This window comes from Mangifera indica, chromosome 13, assembly GCF_011075055.1.
Source record: "Mangifera indica cultivar Alphonso chromosome 13, CATAS_Mindica_2.1, whole genome shotgun sequence".
Lineage (NCBI taxonomy): Eukaryota > Viridiplantae > Streptophyta > Magnoliopsida > Sapindales > Anacardiaceae > Mangifera > Mangifera indica.
The window spans coordinates 11,963,177-11,975,703 of NC_058149.1; the positions used below are offsets into that span (position 1 = coordinate 11,963,177).

The 12,527-nt window shown below is 34.8% G+C and overlaps 2 protein-coding genes across 6 annotated transcripts; both read left to right on the forward strand.

The window, feature by feature from the left end:
- The first annotated feature begins 1,130 nt into the window (after positions 1–1,130).
- On the forward strand, positions 1,131–7,132 carry LOC123194787 (tRNA (guanine(37)-N1)-methyltransferase 2). 5 transcript variants are annotated; one of them, XM_044608198.1, is made up of 13 exons: positions 1,131–1,508; positions 1,604–1,832; positions 1,943–2,039; positions 2,737–2,834; positions 3,796–3,900; positions 4,238–4,300; positions 4,528–4,601; positions 4,811–5,336; positions 5,422–5,541; positions 5,707–5,865; positions 6,076–6,182; positions 6,512–6,586; positions 6,737–7,132. In XM_044608198.1, exons 3-13 carry the CDS (start codon positions 1,945–1,947, stop codon positions 6,833–6,835), a joined length of 1,521 nt encoding a protein of 506 aa, XP_044464133.1. In that variant the 5' UTR covers positions 1,131–1,508; positions 1,604–1,832; positions 1,943–1,944; the 3' UTR covers positions 6,836–7,132. The 5 variants fall into 5 exon arrangements, with proteins under 5 accessions (XP_044464133.1, XP_044464130.1, XP_044464132.1 ...); XM_044608195.1 differs by having other exon boundaries at positions 1,132–1,508; positions 1,939–2,039; XM_044608197.1 differs by having other exon boundaries at positions 1,132–1,832; positions 1,939–2,039.
- Positions 7,133–8,553: 1,421 nt separating this feature from the next.
- On the forward strand, positions 8,554–12,466 carry LOC123195022 (syntaxin-32-like). Its single transcript, XM_044608575.1, has 5 exons — positions 8,554–9,102; positions 10,407–10,657; positions 10,768–10,943; positions 11,420–11,620; positions 12,194–12,466. Exons 1-5 carry the CDS (start codon positions 8,868–8,870, stop codon positions 12,351–12,353), a joined length of 1,023 nt encoding a protein of 340 aa, XP_044464510.1. The 5' UTR covers positions 8,554–8,867; the 3' UTR covers positions 12,354–12,466.
- Positions 12,467–12,527: the final 61 nt, after the last annotated feature.

Sequence of the window (12,527 nt, forward strand, 5' to 3'; positions counted from 1 at the left end):
TGAAAGTGACATAGGAAATACAGATGGGACCATTGAATTTAGGTTCCTTTCCTTTGAGCTCTTATTTAATCACCAACCCTCTTCTCGTCTCTGATAATCAATCTTGAATTCGATTCGCCCGATTTTCTATCTTTCTTCCTCTTTCTTTTTTTTTTTTCTTTTTATCCTTCTTAGGGTTTTTTAACTGCCATGTCCATTCCTTACTTTGTTGCCACACCTCAACCTCGCGGCAGAAAACAATCGAATAAATCTTGCTCCCTTCGAAAGCGTTGTTTGCAAATGGTAAAGCAACAGAAAACCCGATTCTACATCCTCGGACGCTGCGTTTCGATGCTCTTATGCTGGCACTATCACGATGTCTCTGATTGATTTGGGCTATAGGAGGCGTAACCGGAGGACATAAATATATGTTGGGGGGCGGTAGTGTATAAAAGAAGAACGATCATCCCCTTTTGGTTACTGTAAATTTCTGTAGGTACATGATATATTATAATAGAGAGGGAAAAAGGAAGATGAAATAATTGATTGCTATAATTTTCTGTAAGGGATACTGATACAAACAGTTGCATGAGAGATTTTAATTTTAGTTACTTTGGTAGCCGATGAATATTTGAGTTGTTTGGAAATTATCATTCCGAAATCTTTCCACTGGTTTGGAAATTTCATGTCAACAGTCTATCAATGTAAACAACCTTACGGTTAATGCTCTTATGAATTCCTGTAATTAATGCCAACCATGAGAAGAGAAGAACAAGGTTTTATATAGAAGAGTACATTATAACTCTTAGGAAGCATATGATTCGGATAATATTTTTATTATTAAAATTAATAACCTCTAAAATAGAGCTGATGATAAAAATTATTTTTTATATTATCGAATATATTAAATTATTAGAATAATTTTTATCTTACTCCAAACCAAATCTGCTTTTAGACTGTAAAATGGAAAAAAAAAATTGCTAATGATTCTTTGAAACCTTTTCCTTTAACCGTGGATTGATTAATTGTTTGGTTGATAAATATTTGATATAATTTAAAAATATATAATAATTTGATAATAAATTGAATTAATTGATTATATGGTTGAACCGTGGATTAATAAGAGGACAATAACAACACTTATCCAAACCCCTACCCAATGCCCATGGACTTCCGATCCTCAGTCTAATGTCATTCCCTCTTTCCATTAACCGCTACCTCACTCCCCACCCGAGCCAAGCATCAGATGCTTTAGCAGGGGGTGAGTGTACCAAAATTTAAAGGGGGATCTTCCCTTCATTCCTTGGTCTACTGTCTTTGCTAGCATCCTATGTAAGGTTGTTAGCACCTCCAAAATTGAAGATAAGCGCTCATGCTACATTTCTAAATTGTTTCAATCTCTAATCTGGGTAGTTCTCCTATAAAAGAAGAAAGAAGTCAATTCATTATCAGAAGAACTGGGCATTTGGCCACTATCTAACAAAACGAGTGGCCGTCTTCAACAGCCGCTTCAAGGCCATTCTCTGCTGGTAGGAGTCTATCCTAGCAGGTTTCGATTCGGGTTTCTAAATCTTAAGAGCTTTGTCCATTCTGATTCTAAGTTCGGTTCTTATTTTTGTAGCAGGACGTCTAATTTTCCCACCACATGCACAATGGACCATTATGAGATTGTTCCAATTGGACCTTAGGCCACAAGCACCTTATATCAAACCCAATCCAACAAAATAAAACCAAAACGTCATCGTACTATCTAAAACCTCATAACCCCCGCAATTTCTCACTGCATAAACCCTAATAATTTTTTCAGTTCCCTGAAATTGCTGGTGTTTGGTTATTCAAATCCTTCACAATCTGTAAGTTTCTAAATATCGTTTCTGCTATCAATTATCGGAAATCATTTAAACTCCTACTTGGTCATTCAAATTATTTACTTATCTGCTGTGATTGGCTCTTCGAAAGTTAGCGATGTTGGACGAAAGCAAGTTTAATGTTGACCTTAAACTATGGGCACTTAGAATTCCGCGTGAGCTCTGCAAGGTTGCATCCCGAATATTGAACGGGTACAGACTCATTCTGAAGTATTTATTCGGTTAATGTAAATTACCTGCATTTCACATCTTGAATATTTGTGTCGTTTTAAGCATATTTTTCTTTTCCTAGGAAGCAGTATACTTTGAATATATTTCTCCTCTAGAACTTTAAGTTAACAAAATTGATAAACACAAGTGAGGATCATGTTTTGTTCCATATAAACACTTAGTGAAGGATGTCCTTTTAAGGATCGGTTGAATAATACAGATTTTTGTTTCAGATCCTAATTGTTGTGTTGTTATGGACTTCACTGTTTCAGTATTTATATATCTTCCTTTTGCTTGTATAAAACGCCACTGAGAATTGAAAGTTTGCTGAATAGTGAAATTACAAAATGAATTTCTGAATAGTAAAGGATGTCCTTTTGAGGATCGGTTAAATAATATAGCTTTTTGTTTCAGATCCCAAAGTGTTGTGTTGTTATGGACCTCATCGTTTCGGTATTTATGTTTCTTCCTTTTCATTGTATAAAATGCCAATGAGAATAGAAAGTTCGCTGAATAGTGAATTTACTGAATGAAACTCAGACACATTATTGTCATTGCATTTCTGAAGCCATGTTATGTGATATCCAGTAGTCTGGATGGACATATTTTGTTGAAAAATCCAATAATCTGATGAGGCATCATAACACTCTTGTCTATTTCTGTATTTTTTTAATTGCAGATATATTCTTGACAAGGCCCGTGTTAAACCTATTACTGAAGATCCAACTTGTGAACAAAACCGTTACATGATATTATCGGAAAGGGTTCAGAATTCTGGTAAGGAATGTTGAAACTGTTACTTGGATAAATACATAATATATAAAACTATCAACAATGGGTATAACTGGTCATATTAATTGTGAATGAAAGAAACTAATTTGATGTTTACTTGCCATCTGAGTCAAAATTTTGATTGATCTACGCACAAATTTTTATGTGCAGAAGAAAATTTAAAAATAAAAATAAAAATCGAAGGCCATTCCTGCTAAATTTTTTTCTTATATAATATTGTAATTTGAACACCCAGGTGACTCTAGATGAAATCTCTGCTAATTTTGCTTACTTTCTCTCTGCCAGCCCTGTTTTCAGGCTTGGCCCTTATGTGTTGGCCCATAATTTTGTTGAGTAAATCCAGATTACATCTTAGCTATCAATGGTCATGCTCAATTCTCTTAGTGAACTTTTTTTGGTCTTTTGGTGGATTAAGAGACTCAAATCAGGCATGCCGATCTTGTTTATTATTTATTTGTTGTTAGATTTCTTTTTTGCTTACATAGTGTCTTTAGAAGGAATAATAATTTTCAGTCTGTCTTGATTTTGATTTACCAATGCTTGATTTATTGTGAGTATTCTTCATTGTTACTTTCATGTGGTCAGGAGCCAATGAACATAGTTCGCTCTGCTTTTCCTTCTCGTTCTCTTTTGTGCTAGTGCACAAAAACGCAGTTACAAGATCATGCATGATTCTTTACTTAGCATAAATGGTTGTAGAACCTGTCCTGTAGTTATCATGAATAATTCCATTTGTGTATGTTTCTTTAAGCATGCCTATCAAATTAATTTTACCTGCATTTGAATTTTTTTCCAAAACTGTTTCTGTTGGATTTTTTTTTTTTTTTTGCATGATCTAGATGAGTCCAAGCTTTATAAAGTGGACATGTGGGCACCTATTTAAAATTTTACTTTATTGGTAAGCATGTTTATCTCTCACTAACAGAAATTTCTTGATGTAGAAAAGATTTATCTGATATTCCTGATGCAAAGCTTGAAGAACTTAGTAAGTTATGCAAGATTGAAGTGGTTCCCTATTCTATGACACTTGGATATTCCTACTGGGATGCAGGTCTGCTGCATTGCTTTTGTAATGTGTATTGCAAACAGTTATCTTTATCTCTTTTTATCTTTTTGTTAGAGTCCTATTTTTCTCTTTTGGTCCATGCTCACATGCCATAGTCTAAAGATGAAGCGTATGTCTTGAGGACAACTTTATGTGGTGCCACATTTGGTAGTAATGATATCTAAATTGTTAAAAAGGCTCAAACTCTCATACATTGGACCCCTGATCCACCTTGTATCACTTTTATATACTTCGATATACTAGTGTTTCCTATCGAAAGAAAAAAAAAATTGAATTTCGTTGTTTGTCCTAACTATTTTTACACTGGTCATCTTCATTGTAGATTATGTGTTGAAGCAGATTCTGCCGCCTGGTGTGGAGGTGCCTACATCTTTTGAAACCATAGTTAAGCATTCAAATTATGTCATATATCCTTTTGATGTTACCCAGTAGACTTAAAGTCACTTTCCATTAACTTTACATGTGTTATCATATGGAAAGTCTTTCACTTTCTAATGATACTTGCTACATGGTGCAGCAAATAAGTTAAAATATACTGCACTCCACATTTGCAGTTTTCAGCATGAACATCTTGACTGATTACTCAATTAACATGTCATCTTGCTTTTACAGGTCACATTGCCCATCTTAATATTCATGACGAATTGCTTCCTTTCAAAGAGGTTATTGCAAAAGTCATTTATGATGTATGTTTTCAGTTGCTTCTATCTTTAATTCAAGCTTGCTTCCCTTTTTCAATTCATTGTATCATTTGTTCCTTCATATCTCTCTTTCTAGTGTCATCATGAGTTGGAGGACCTCCTGAAGTGCATCTACCTATATCTGTTATAGCGCTCAGTGTTTTTCAATGGTTAATAACGTTAGTGTATAACTTTGATTTCTTATTTTGTTGCAGAAAAATTATCCAAGAATCAGAACTGTTGTTAATAAAGTTGGAACAATTACCAATGAGTTTCGAGTACCAAAGTTTGAAATTTTAGCAGGAGAAAATAATATGGTCACAGAAGTGAAGCAGTATGGGGCAACATTCAAGCTAGATTACAGTTTAGTCTATTGGAATTCAAGATTGGAACATGAACACCTGAAACTTGTGTCTCAGTTTCAGCCTGGGGAGACCATATGTGACATGTTTGCTGGTATTGGCCCTTTTGCTATTCCAGCAGCACAAAAAGGATGCATTGTGTTTGCAAATGATTTAAATCCAGACAGCATTCATTATTTGAAGATTAATGCAAAAGTCAACAAGGTTGATGATTTTGTTTGCGCATATAACATGGATGCAAGGAAATTTATATCTCAAATGATGGCAGCACCAGTGGGAAAAATTAACTTAGAGTCTGATGTTTCCTTGCTCAAAGCTTCTAACAACTGTGGCATACAGGCCAATGAAGAAACAAGTGTAGAACTTGCCGAGCTTGGAGGTAAATGTACTTGCTTTGATTTCTGCATCATCCCCCTCTAATTTCCTTGCATATCATTTTACCTTAGTTTTCTGTTCCTGCACAGTTGAGGTTAAAGAAGTACCTCCTTTTCTTAAAAATAATCTGGAGGTTGTAGAAGAGTATTGTAGGAAGGCAGATACACCTGTTACTCAAGCTAAGAGACCTTCTGATGGTTGCTTGGAAGGTATGATAAGCTGCAGCATCAGGATCACTACATCTATTGAGTGAATGTTGTATTTATATATTCTGTGTCTTCCAAGTGCAATATCTTGTGTACTGGAAAAAAGTATTTATTGTTTTGTCTTGTGGTAGATAATGTGAAAATTTAAAATTTCTTTTTCCTCTGCAGATACTGGAAATGACAAGGGTGCTGCTGTGCCTATTGCTTGTGGGAGGAAAGGAAAGAAAAATAAGAGAATGAGAGGCTCTGAGTTGCCTAATGCTAAGACATGGGAGCATGTTGATCATGTGATAATGAACCTTCCTGCTTCTGCTATAAACTTTCTAGGTGCACTCTTTTAGCTCTCTCTCTTTTGCACATGCATAAATACGCACCAAACTTAGTGTGTATTTGAAAAAATGTGTTTGCTTGTTTTATTTCAGTTCTTATTGATATGCTTTGTGTTTGGTGATCTTTTTCCTTTTTTTGGTTAATTAGGCATATTCTTGGTCATTCATTGTCATCATTCATTTTATATACTTCATTTTTTCTTTGCAGATGCATTTAAAGGCCTTATCCAGAGGAAACATTGGAAAGGATCTCTTCCTTGGATCCATTGTTATTGCTTCATGCGGGCAAACGAAACTGAAGAATTCATAATCTCAGTGAGTCTTTTAAAATATGCTGCTGCTTTTTTTTTAGTCCTAATATATTTTACCGGTCCATGGATAAGTTGAATACTTCCTTTAGCTTATCATTTCAAGGTCATTGACATTTTAGTGTCCTTTTGAAACCTAGTGGGCAGCTTTATTTAGTAGTTAATTCAGTCCCTGCTTTTGAAGCCAATCGCCTTATTTTGTCCAATCCACCTCAACTGTTTTAGTGATGTAACTCTAATGTGTCAGATGCTGCAGCAAATACAGAAACTCTTTCTATCAGTTTGATAATTCTTTAAATATTGTAATCTGAATTGGTTTATTCTACTGTTTTACAGGAGGCAGAAACTGCTGTAAATGCCTCTATACAAGACCATATATTTCATAAAGTTAGGAATGTTGCTCCAAACAAGGTACAACCTACTACCTGGATCAGGATCTTTCAAAGTAATTAGAATAATTATTTTAAAAGCACTGTTTAGTAGATTTTTAGGTTCATATTTGTATGCAAATATGACAATCATGTTGCTTGCGTGTTTTCTGAGCACTCCTTTGTTGTCCAGGCTATGTATTGCTTGAGTTTTAGGCTGCCAGAGGCATGCTTCAATGAAGATGCCACTCATGATCTCCATTCTTGTGGTGAAGAAATAGGCTCAGTTTGAGCTGAACTTAGTTGGCCATCAATTTGGAGAGGTTGTTCTCAGTTTTGACATATTTCGTCGGTAAGATGGCACTGGGGCTGGGTGAAGGGGAGGTCACACTGCAAAATGAAGACTGGGACTGGGTAGATGAAAAGAGGATAGATGTATATTTGAGCTGAGTTGAATTGAAATCCAGCTGATTAAAGCTTTAGTTTGACTTAATTTCAGTTTGTTTGTCCTTCCGGCAATGTCTTCATTCTACTGATAATATTGTTTACGATAATTTTGTTCTTATAATTAATATTATTTATCTCATCAGTAACTCTCTAATGACAATATATTCCAACTCAAACAAGTTCATGCTCAAATTCAGATAGGATATTATGAATTCAAGTAAAACTTGAGCCAATCCTCATTTTGAGTGTTTGATTTGAGCTGACTTGGCTTGACTTCTTTTGTCAGTTTAGCACATATGAGCTCGGAAAGAGTTTTGTAGCTTGCACCATGCATCTTGGGGGTTTTTTGATAATTTTATTCAATTTTGGGGTTTTCTGATATTTTTTGTTTTATGGGGAAATTAAAATTTTTCCAATTTTTTTTCTTCGTTTTAATTAATGAGGCATGTATCATGAAAATTTACTTATTTTTATTTATTTTTCTTTTAAAAATGCAATAAAACATAAAATAAAGAGATATAAATTTGAGTTGAATCAAATCAAAAATTTGAATAACTAATTAAAACTATTAATTTGAACTGAACTAAACTATAAATTTAAATTAAACTGAGTTGAATATCTCTTTGTTTGAATTTAATTTAGCTTAAAAAATGAGTTGAATTTTTTATCTTGAATATGACTCGAATTAAAATTAAACGAATTTTAATAATAATTTTTTTTGTGTTAATGTAAGGTTTTACACAAGAAGCAATTTTGATATTAAAAGAAGGATTTGGCATATTCTATTGGCCAAAGGACTATTTTCCACCCAAACTATGTTGAATTCTCAAAACTCTCCCCGTTAACTTTGAAAATACCATTTACCCATCTATAATCATTTAAATATATTAATTTTAAGGGTAAAATTATCATTTTATATTTAATATTAAAAATAAACTTACATATGATTTCATTTCCTCCCCTAAATTTAAAAAATTAACTTTTTTTTCTCTAAATCAAGTTTTAAAAAATCACATTGCCCCCATAGGGTTTAGTTTCAAAACGTGTTCAGTTTCTTCGACACCATCGTTGATCGTCTCTCCCTCCGATGGTTTCCCTTCCTCAGACGACCCACCTCAACTCCACCCCAACCCATCCGACGTCGAGAGACTCTCTTCCCAAACGACAGTTCTTGGCGTCGGATGGGTTGGGGTAGAGTTAAGGTAGGCCGTCGGAGGAAGGGAAACTATCAAGAGGGAGAGACGGTTGGTGATGACACTAGAGAAACTAAATGCGTTTTGAAACTAAACCCTAAGGGAGGGGGGAATGTGATATTTTCAAACTTGACTTAGGGAATAAAATATTATGTTTTAAATTTTTAGGAAAAAATGATATTAAATTTTTAAGGGTTAAGGTTTTATTAAATTTAATTAATCATGGATAGATAAATGGTATTTTCAAAGTTAATAGGGAACTTGGAGAGTTCAACATCCTTTGGCCTATTTTATTAATGCTAACTTCGTTTTGACAAGTTGAAATGTGGTTACCTTAATTAATTTCCTATTAATTTACTCTAATTAAAGGATATGTTGTCCCATCACTTGTGACAGCGGATTGATTTGCACTTAATTTCCCCGTCGATTGACAAACGTTAATCAACCAAGGTAGATCCGCTCACGAGCTATGATAAAAATGCAGTCTTAAGTCGAAACGCCGACGTTACAGCACTTTACCACGGGGTTAGGGTTTCAGATCTCCCAATTTTGCTGGATCGGTCACTAATCTCAGCACATGCTCAGACTCAGGCACTCGTGGATAGCGAAATTGTGTTGTGATTTATAGTTGTTTCATTTGTTTTCAATTCTATTCCGACGGAATTATTAACAATTGATTGAGAGATGCTGTCGAAACCGGGACAATCATCTTACCGAGATAGAACGCAGGAGTTTTTAAGCGTAGCAGAGAGGCTGAGGAAGTCGTCTAATGCGTCCTCATCACGTAATGGTAGCGCTATCACGAAGGCCGATGATCGAAATTCTGCGGTGGCGATTCAGTCGGAATTCAACAAAAGGGCTTCAAAGATAGGGTATGGGATTCACCAGACATCACAGAAGTTGGCTAAGCTCGCCAAATGTAAGTAAATATATGTTTAATTATTATCTTCGAATTTGTTGTAAACGTTGGTGAATATTATAAATAACTTGTGCTATTTGATTGAGTTGTGATTATTATGGATGAGTTTCAGTCTTTTATGTTGTATATTCCTCTGAAACAAGTTAGAAAATTCGATGTATTAGCAGTGCAATTTGATGGAATCATAGATATCATGCGAGTAATACGATATTTTATATGATTCTATAAATTAAGTGGAGCGATGTGTGTTAAGTTGATGGTGTTGCGATGGGTGTTGTTGGAACTGAAATGTGTAGTTAATCTAGACCTAGTTAGATTTGATATTGATGTGGAATGTGGTTGGTATCTTGATTGTAGTCTATATGTTGCTGGCACAGTAGTGTATGGTTGTGGCTGCATCTTGGCTAGAGGATGGTTGTACTAGTTTACCAGAAGGACAGTATAGCGTTGTTAATTAGTTTTAGTGAAAGCTGATGAAGGTAGAGTTGTGATGTCTGTCAATAATTAACCAGCAATAACCAAAGTTTGAAGGTGCAGCTGGTTACTCGTGATAATTTTCCTGGCTAGTTTATAAGTGAACTTGTTAGCAATAAGGGTAATAGCATATGTACTAACAATAAGTATTAATTTGTGTACTAATAATGACATGTAACCATGCGATTGAGTATTACTTTATCTCTACTTTAAAATTACCTAATCACATACTGACATATTATTGTTAGTGCACAAATTAGTACTCATTGTCGATGCACATTACTAAGTTTTGTACTAATGATAACGTGTTACTATGTGATTGAGTAAGTTTAAATTAAAGATAAAATAACATCCAATCATATATCAATATATTATCGTTAGTAGTACTCATTGTTAGTGCACTTTTTTTTGTAGGAATAATGATCATACTAATGTATATAATTTTCTCACATTGTCAAATTTCTAATTAATATAAGATATTTGTTTATGTAAAAAAGTATAAACATTTGTATTTGAGTATATTTCTGTTTCAATTTATTGCTCAAAATGCATTTAATTGAGAGTTTTATTTTTTGATAAACATTAAAGTCTTTATTGGTTTTTTGTTTTGTGCTTGGATTTGTGGTGTGAATGTGATTCCTCTGTTATATTTTGGCTGTACATAAAGTTGAACTAGATTACCAAGTACATGCATCAGGAGCTTAACATTGACAATGCTGATAATCTGTCACAATGAACTGCAATTTGGCTCTAATTTGTCATTAAAAAAAGAAACTGTACTTTTTACTGGGGCAAGATATATTAACATGTTTGCCTTGCTTTCTTACCAGTGGCAAAGAGAACATCAGTGTTTGATGATCCAACTCTGGAGATCCAAGAACTGACAGCTGTGGTAAAGCAAGATATCAGTGCACTTAATTCAGCTTTAGTAGACCTCCAATTTCTCTGCAACTCCCAAAATGAAAGTGGGAACATCTCAAGTGACACAACAACCCATTCAACCACAGTTGTGGATAACCTAAAGAACCGCTTGATGGGTGCAACGAAGGAGTTTAAAGAAGTCCTTACCATGCGAACTGAGGTATTTAAGTGTAGATTTACTATTAGGTCACTTGAAAGGGCTCCTAAGTTTTTGTCATTTGTTAGTTTAATGTGTCTAACTATTGACCTTTTTATGGGCATGACATGCAGAACCTGAAGGTTCATGAGAACAGAAGGCAGTTGTTCTCTTCTACTGCTTCAAAAGAGTCTACAAATCCCTTTGTTCGCCAGCGTCCTCTGACTTCCAGGTCTGCTGCTGAGGCATCTAAGGCACCTCCTCCTCCGTGGGCTAACGGTTCTGCCTCGTCGTCCCAATTATTTCCCAGGTGAAAGTCACGACTCCTTCAAACTGTTTAAACAGGAATGTTGTTAAATTATATGGTATCTTACTCAGACGTGTGGTCAATCAGTTGTAAAGAAAAGCCTCTGGAACTCTGAATTTAGGATTGGAATCTTGTGTCCAATAATTTTTTAAGCTTTTCTTAATTACAATTTTTTTCTTTATTTAACTTATTTATTTTTATGATTCTTTTGAAGTTCATAGCAATTCCATAAACTCTATAATGTGAATCATGCTGCATTTGGAGGGTTGAAATTACATTTATCCCGGATTTTTGTGTATCTCTGGGGATGAGGACTCTATTTAGTGTTTTGAGTGTTGTCATTCGTATCCACATTTTAAAGAATATGAAAATACATATGCATTTTCATTTTTGGCTTTCATTTCTTGGATGGGGATTTGAATGGAACAGGATCCCTGCGTCCCCTTTCTCACTAATAATTTCTTGTTCCTAATTTGCAGCAAACCAGCAGACGGGGAATCACAACCATTATTGCTGCAGCACCGTCAACAACAGCAGCAGTTGGCAGCTCCCCTACAAGACAGCTACATGCAGAGTAGAGCTGAAGCCCTTCATAATGTGGAGTCAACTATCCATGAACTGGGTAACATTTTCACACAACTGGCAACCATGGTATCACAGCAAGGAGAGATTGCAATCAGGTTTGTTCATTATTTATGGATTTAATGATCATAAGAAACTTGTGCATGTGGCTGGATACATATTCTATCTATTATAAGTAGAAGGGCACTTATGGGTAGCTACTGCTCCGAATGTATGTTTCTATCAAAGACTATAAAATGAAACCATAAGGGCAGATTTGGATGCTTCCTAGATGGAAACAATTTCCACATCATTGCTGAAAGATAGGCATCTTAGCAATTCACATGTACTGAAATTTTGGCTGATAAAGTGTCATTTTATGATGAATTATGTAATTGCTGACATCTGCATGCCAAAGGAAGTGAGTAATAGGAGCTAATTCTACTTTCTGCTAGAAACAAGTCAATAAAATGGTGTAAGGTTTGACTGAATTTTCCCCCTTTTCTCGGACCCAGAAATCCAGTGGCCTGCCCTATATGTTCTTCGAGTTCTGTAATGAATTACTTAATCAATAGCTTTTATCAATAAGCTCAACCCTTAAGATTTACATTTACTGAATTTGAAAGAGATAAAGATGACTATTACCATTTATCAAATTGACAGTCGTTAATTGAATCATCTTTTGCTGGCAGGATTGATGAGAACATGGATGACACACTAGTGAACGTAGAAGGAGCGCAGAATCAACTAGCCAGGTATCTTAACAGTATATCATCCAACCGTTGGCTGATGATCAAGATATTCTTTGTACTAGTTGTGTTCCTCATGATTTTCTTATTTTTTGTGGCCTAAACGTGTATGAGAAATAAAGAAAATAACAAAACCTTTTCTTTACTTTCCTCCCCTGAGTTTTCTTCATGTACACTTATGATGGAAAATTAATCAAATGTGTGAATTTTTTGACACCCGGTAGCCATACACTTCTTTTAATGATTGACTACAGCATTTTATATTGGGGGATTCTCA

What these genes read in the sequence shown, in the direction of transcription:
- LOC123194787 (XM_044608198.1), top strand. Translation starts at nt 1,945, where the DNA reads ATGTTGGACGAAAGCAAGTTTAATGTTGACCTTAAACTATGGGCACTT. An exon ending in GGAAAGGGTTCAGAATTCTG is followed by an intron (nt 2,835 to 3,795) that starts GTAAGGAATGTT and finishes GATGTAGAAAAG; the next exon opens with ATTTATCTGATATTCCTGAT. An exon ending in TTCTGCTATAAACTTTCTAG is followed by an intron (nt 5,866 to 6,075) that starts GTGCACTCTTTT and finishes TTTTCTTTGCAG; the next exon opens with ATGCATTTAAAGGCCTTATC.
- LOC123195022 (XM_044608575.1), top strand. Translation starts at nt 8,868, where the DNA reads ATGCTGTCGAAACCGGGACAATCATCTTACCGAGATAGAACGCAGGAG. An exon ending in TCGTCCCAATTATTTCCCAG is followed by an intron (nt 10,944 to 11,419) that starts GTGAAAGTCACG and finishes CCTAATTTGCAG; the next exon opens with CAAACCAGCAGACGGGGAAT. An exon ending in CAAGGAGAGATTGCAATCAG is followed by an intron (nt 11,621 to 12,193) that starts GTTTGTTCATTA and finishes TTTTGCTGGCAG; the next exon opens with GATTGATGAGAACATGGATG.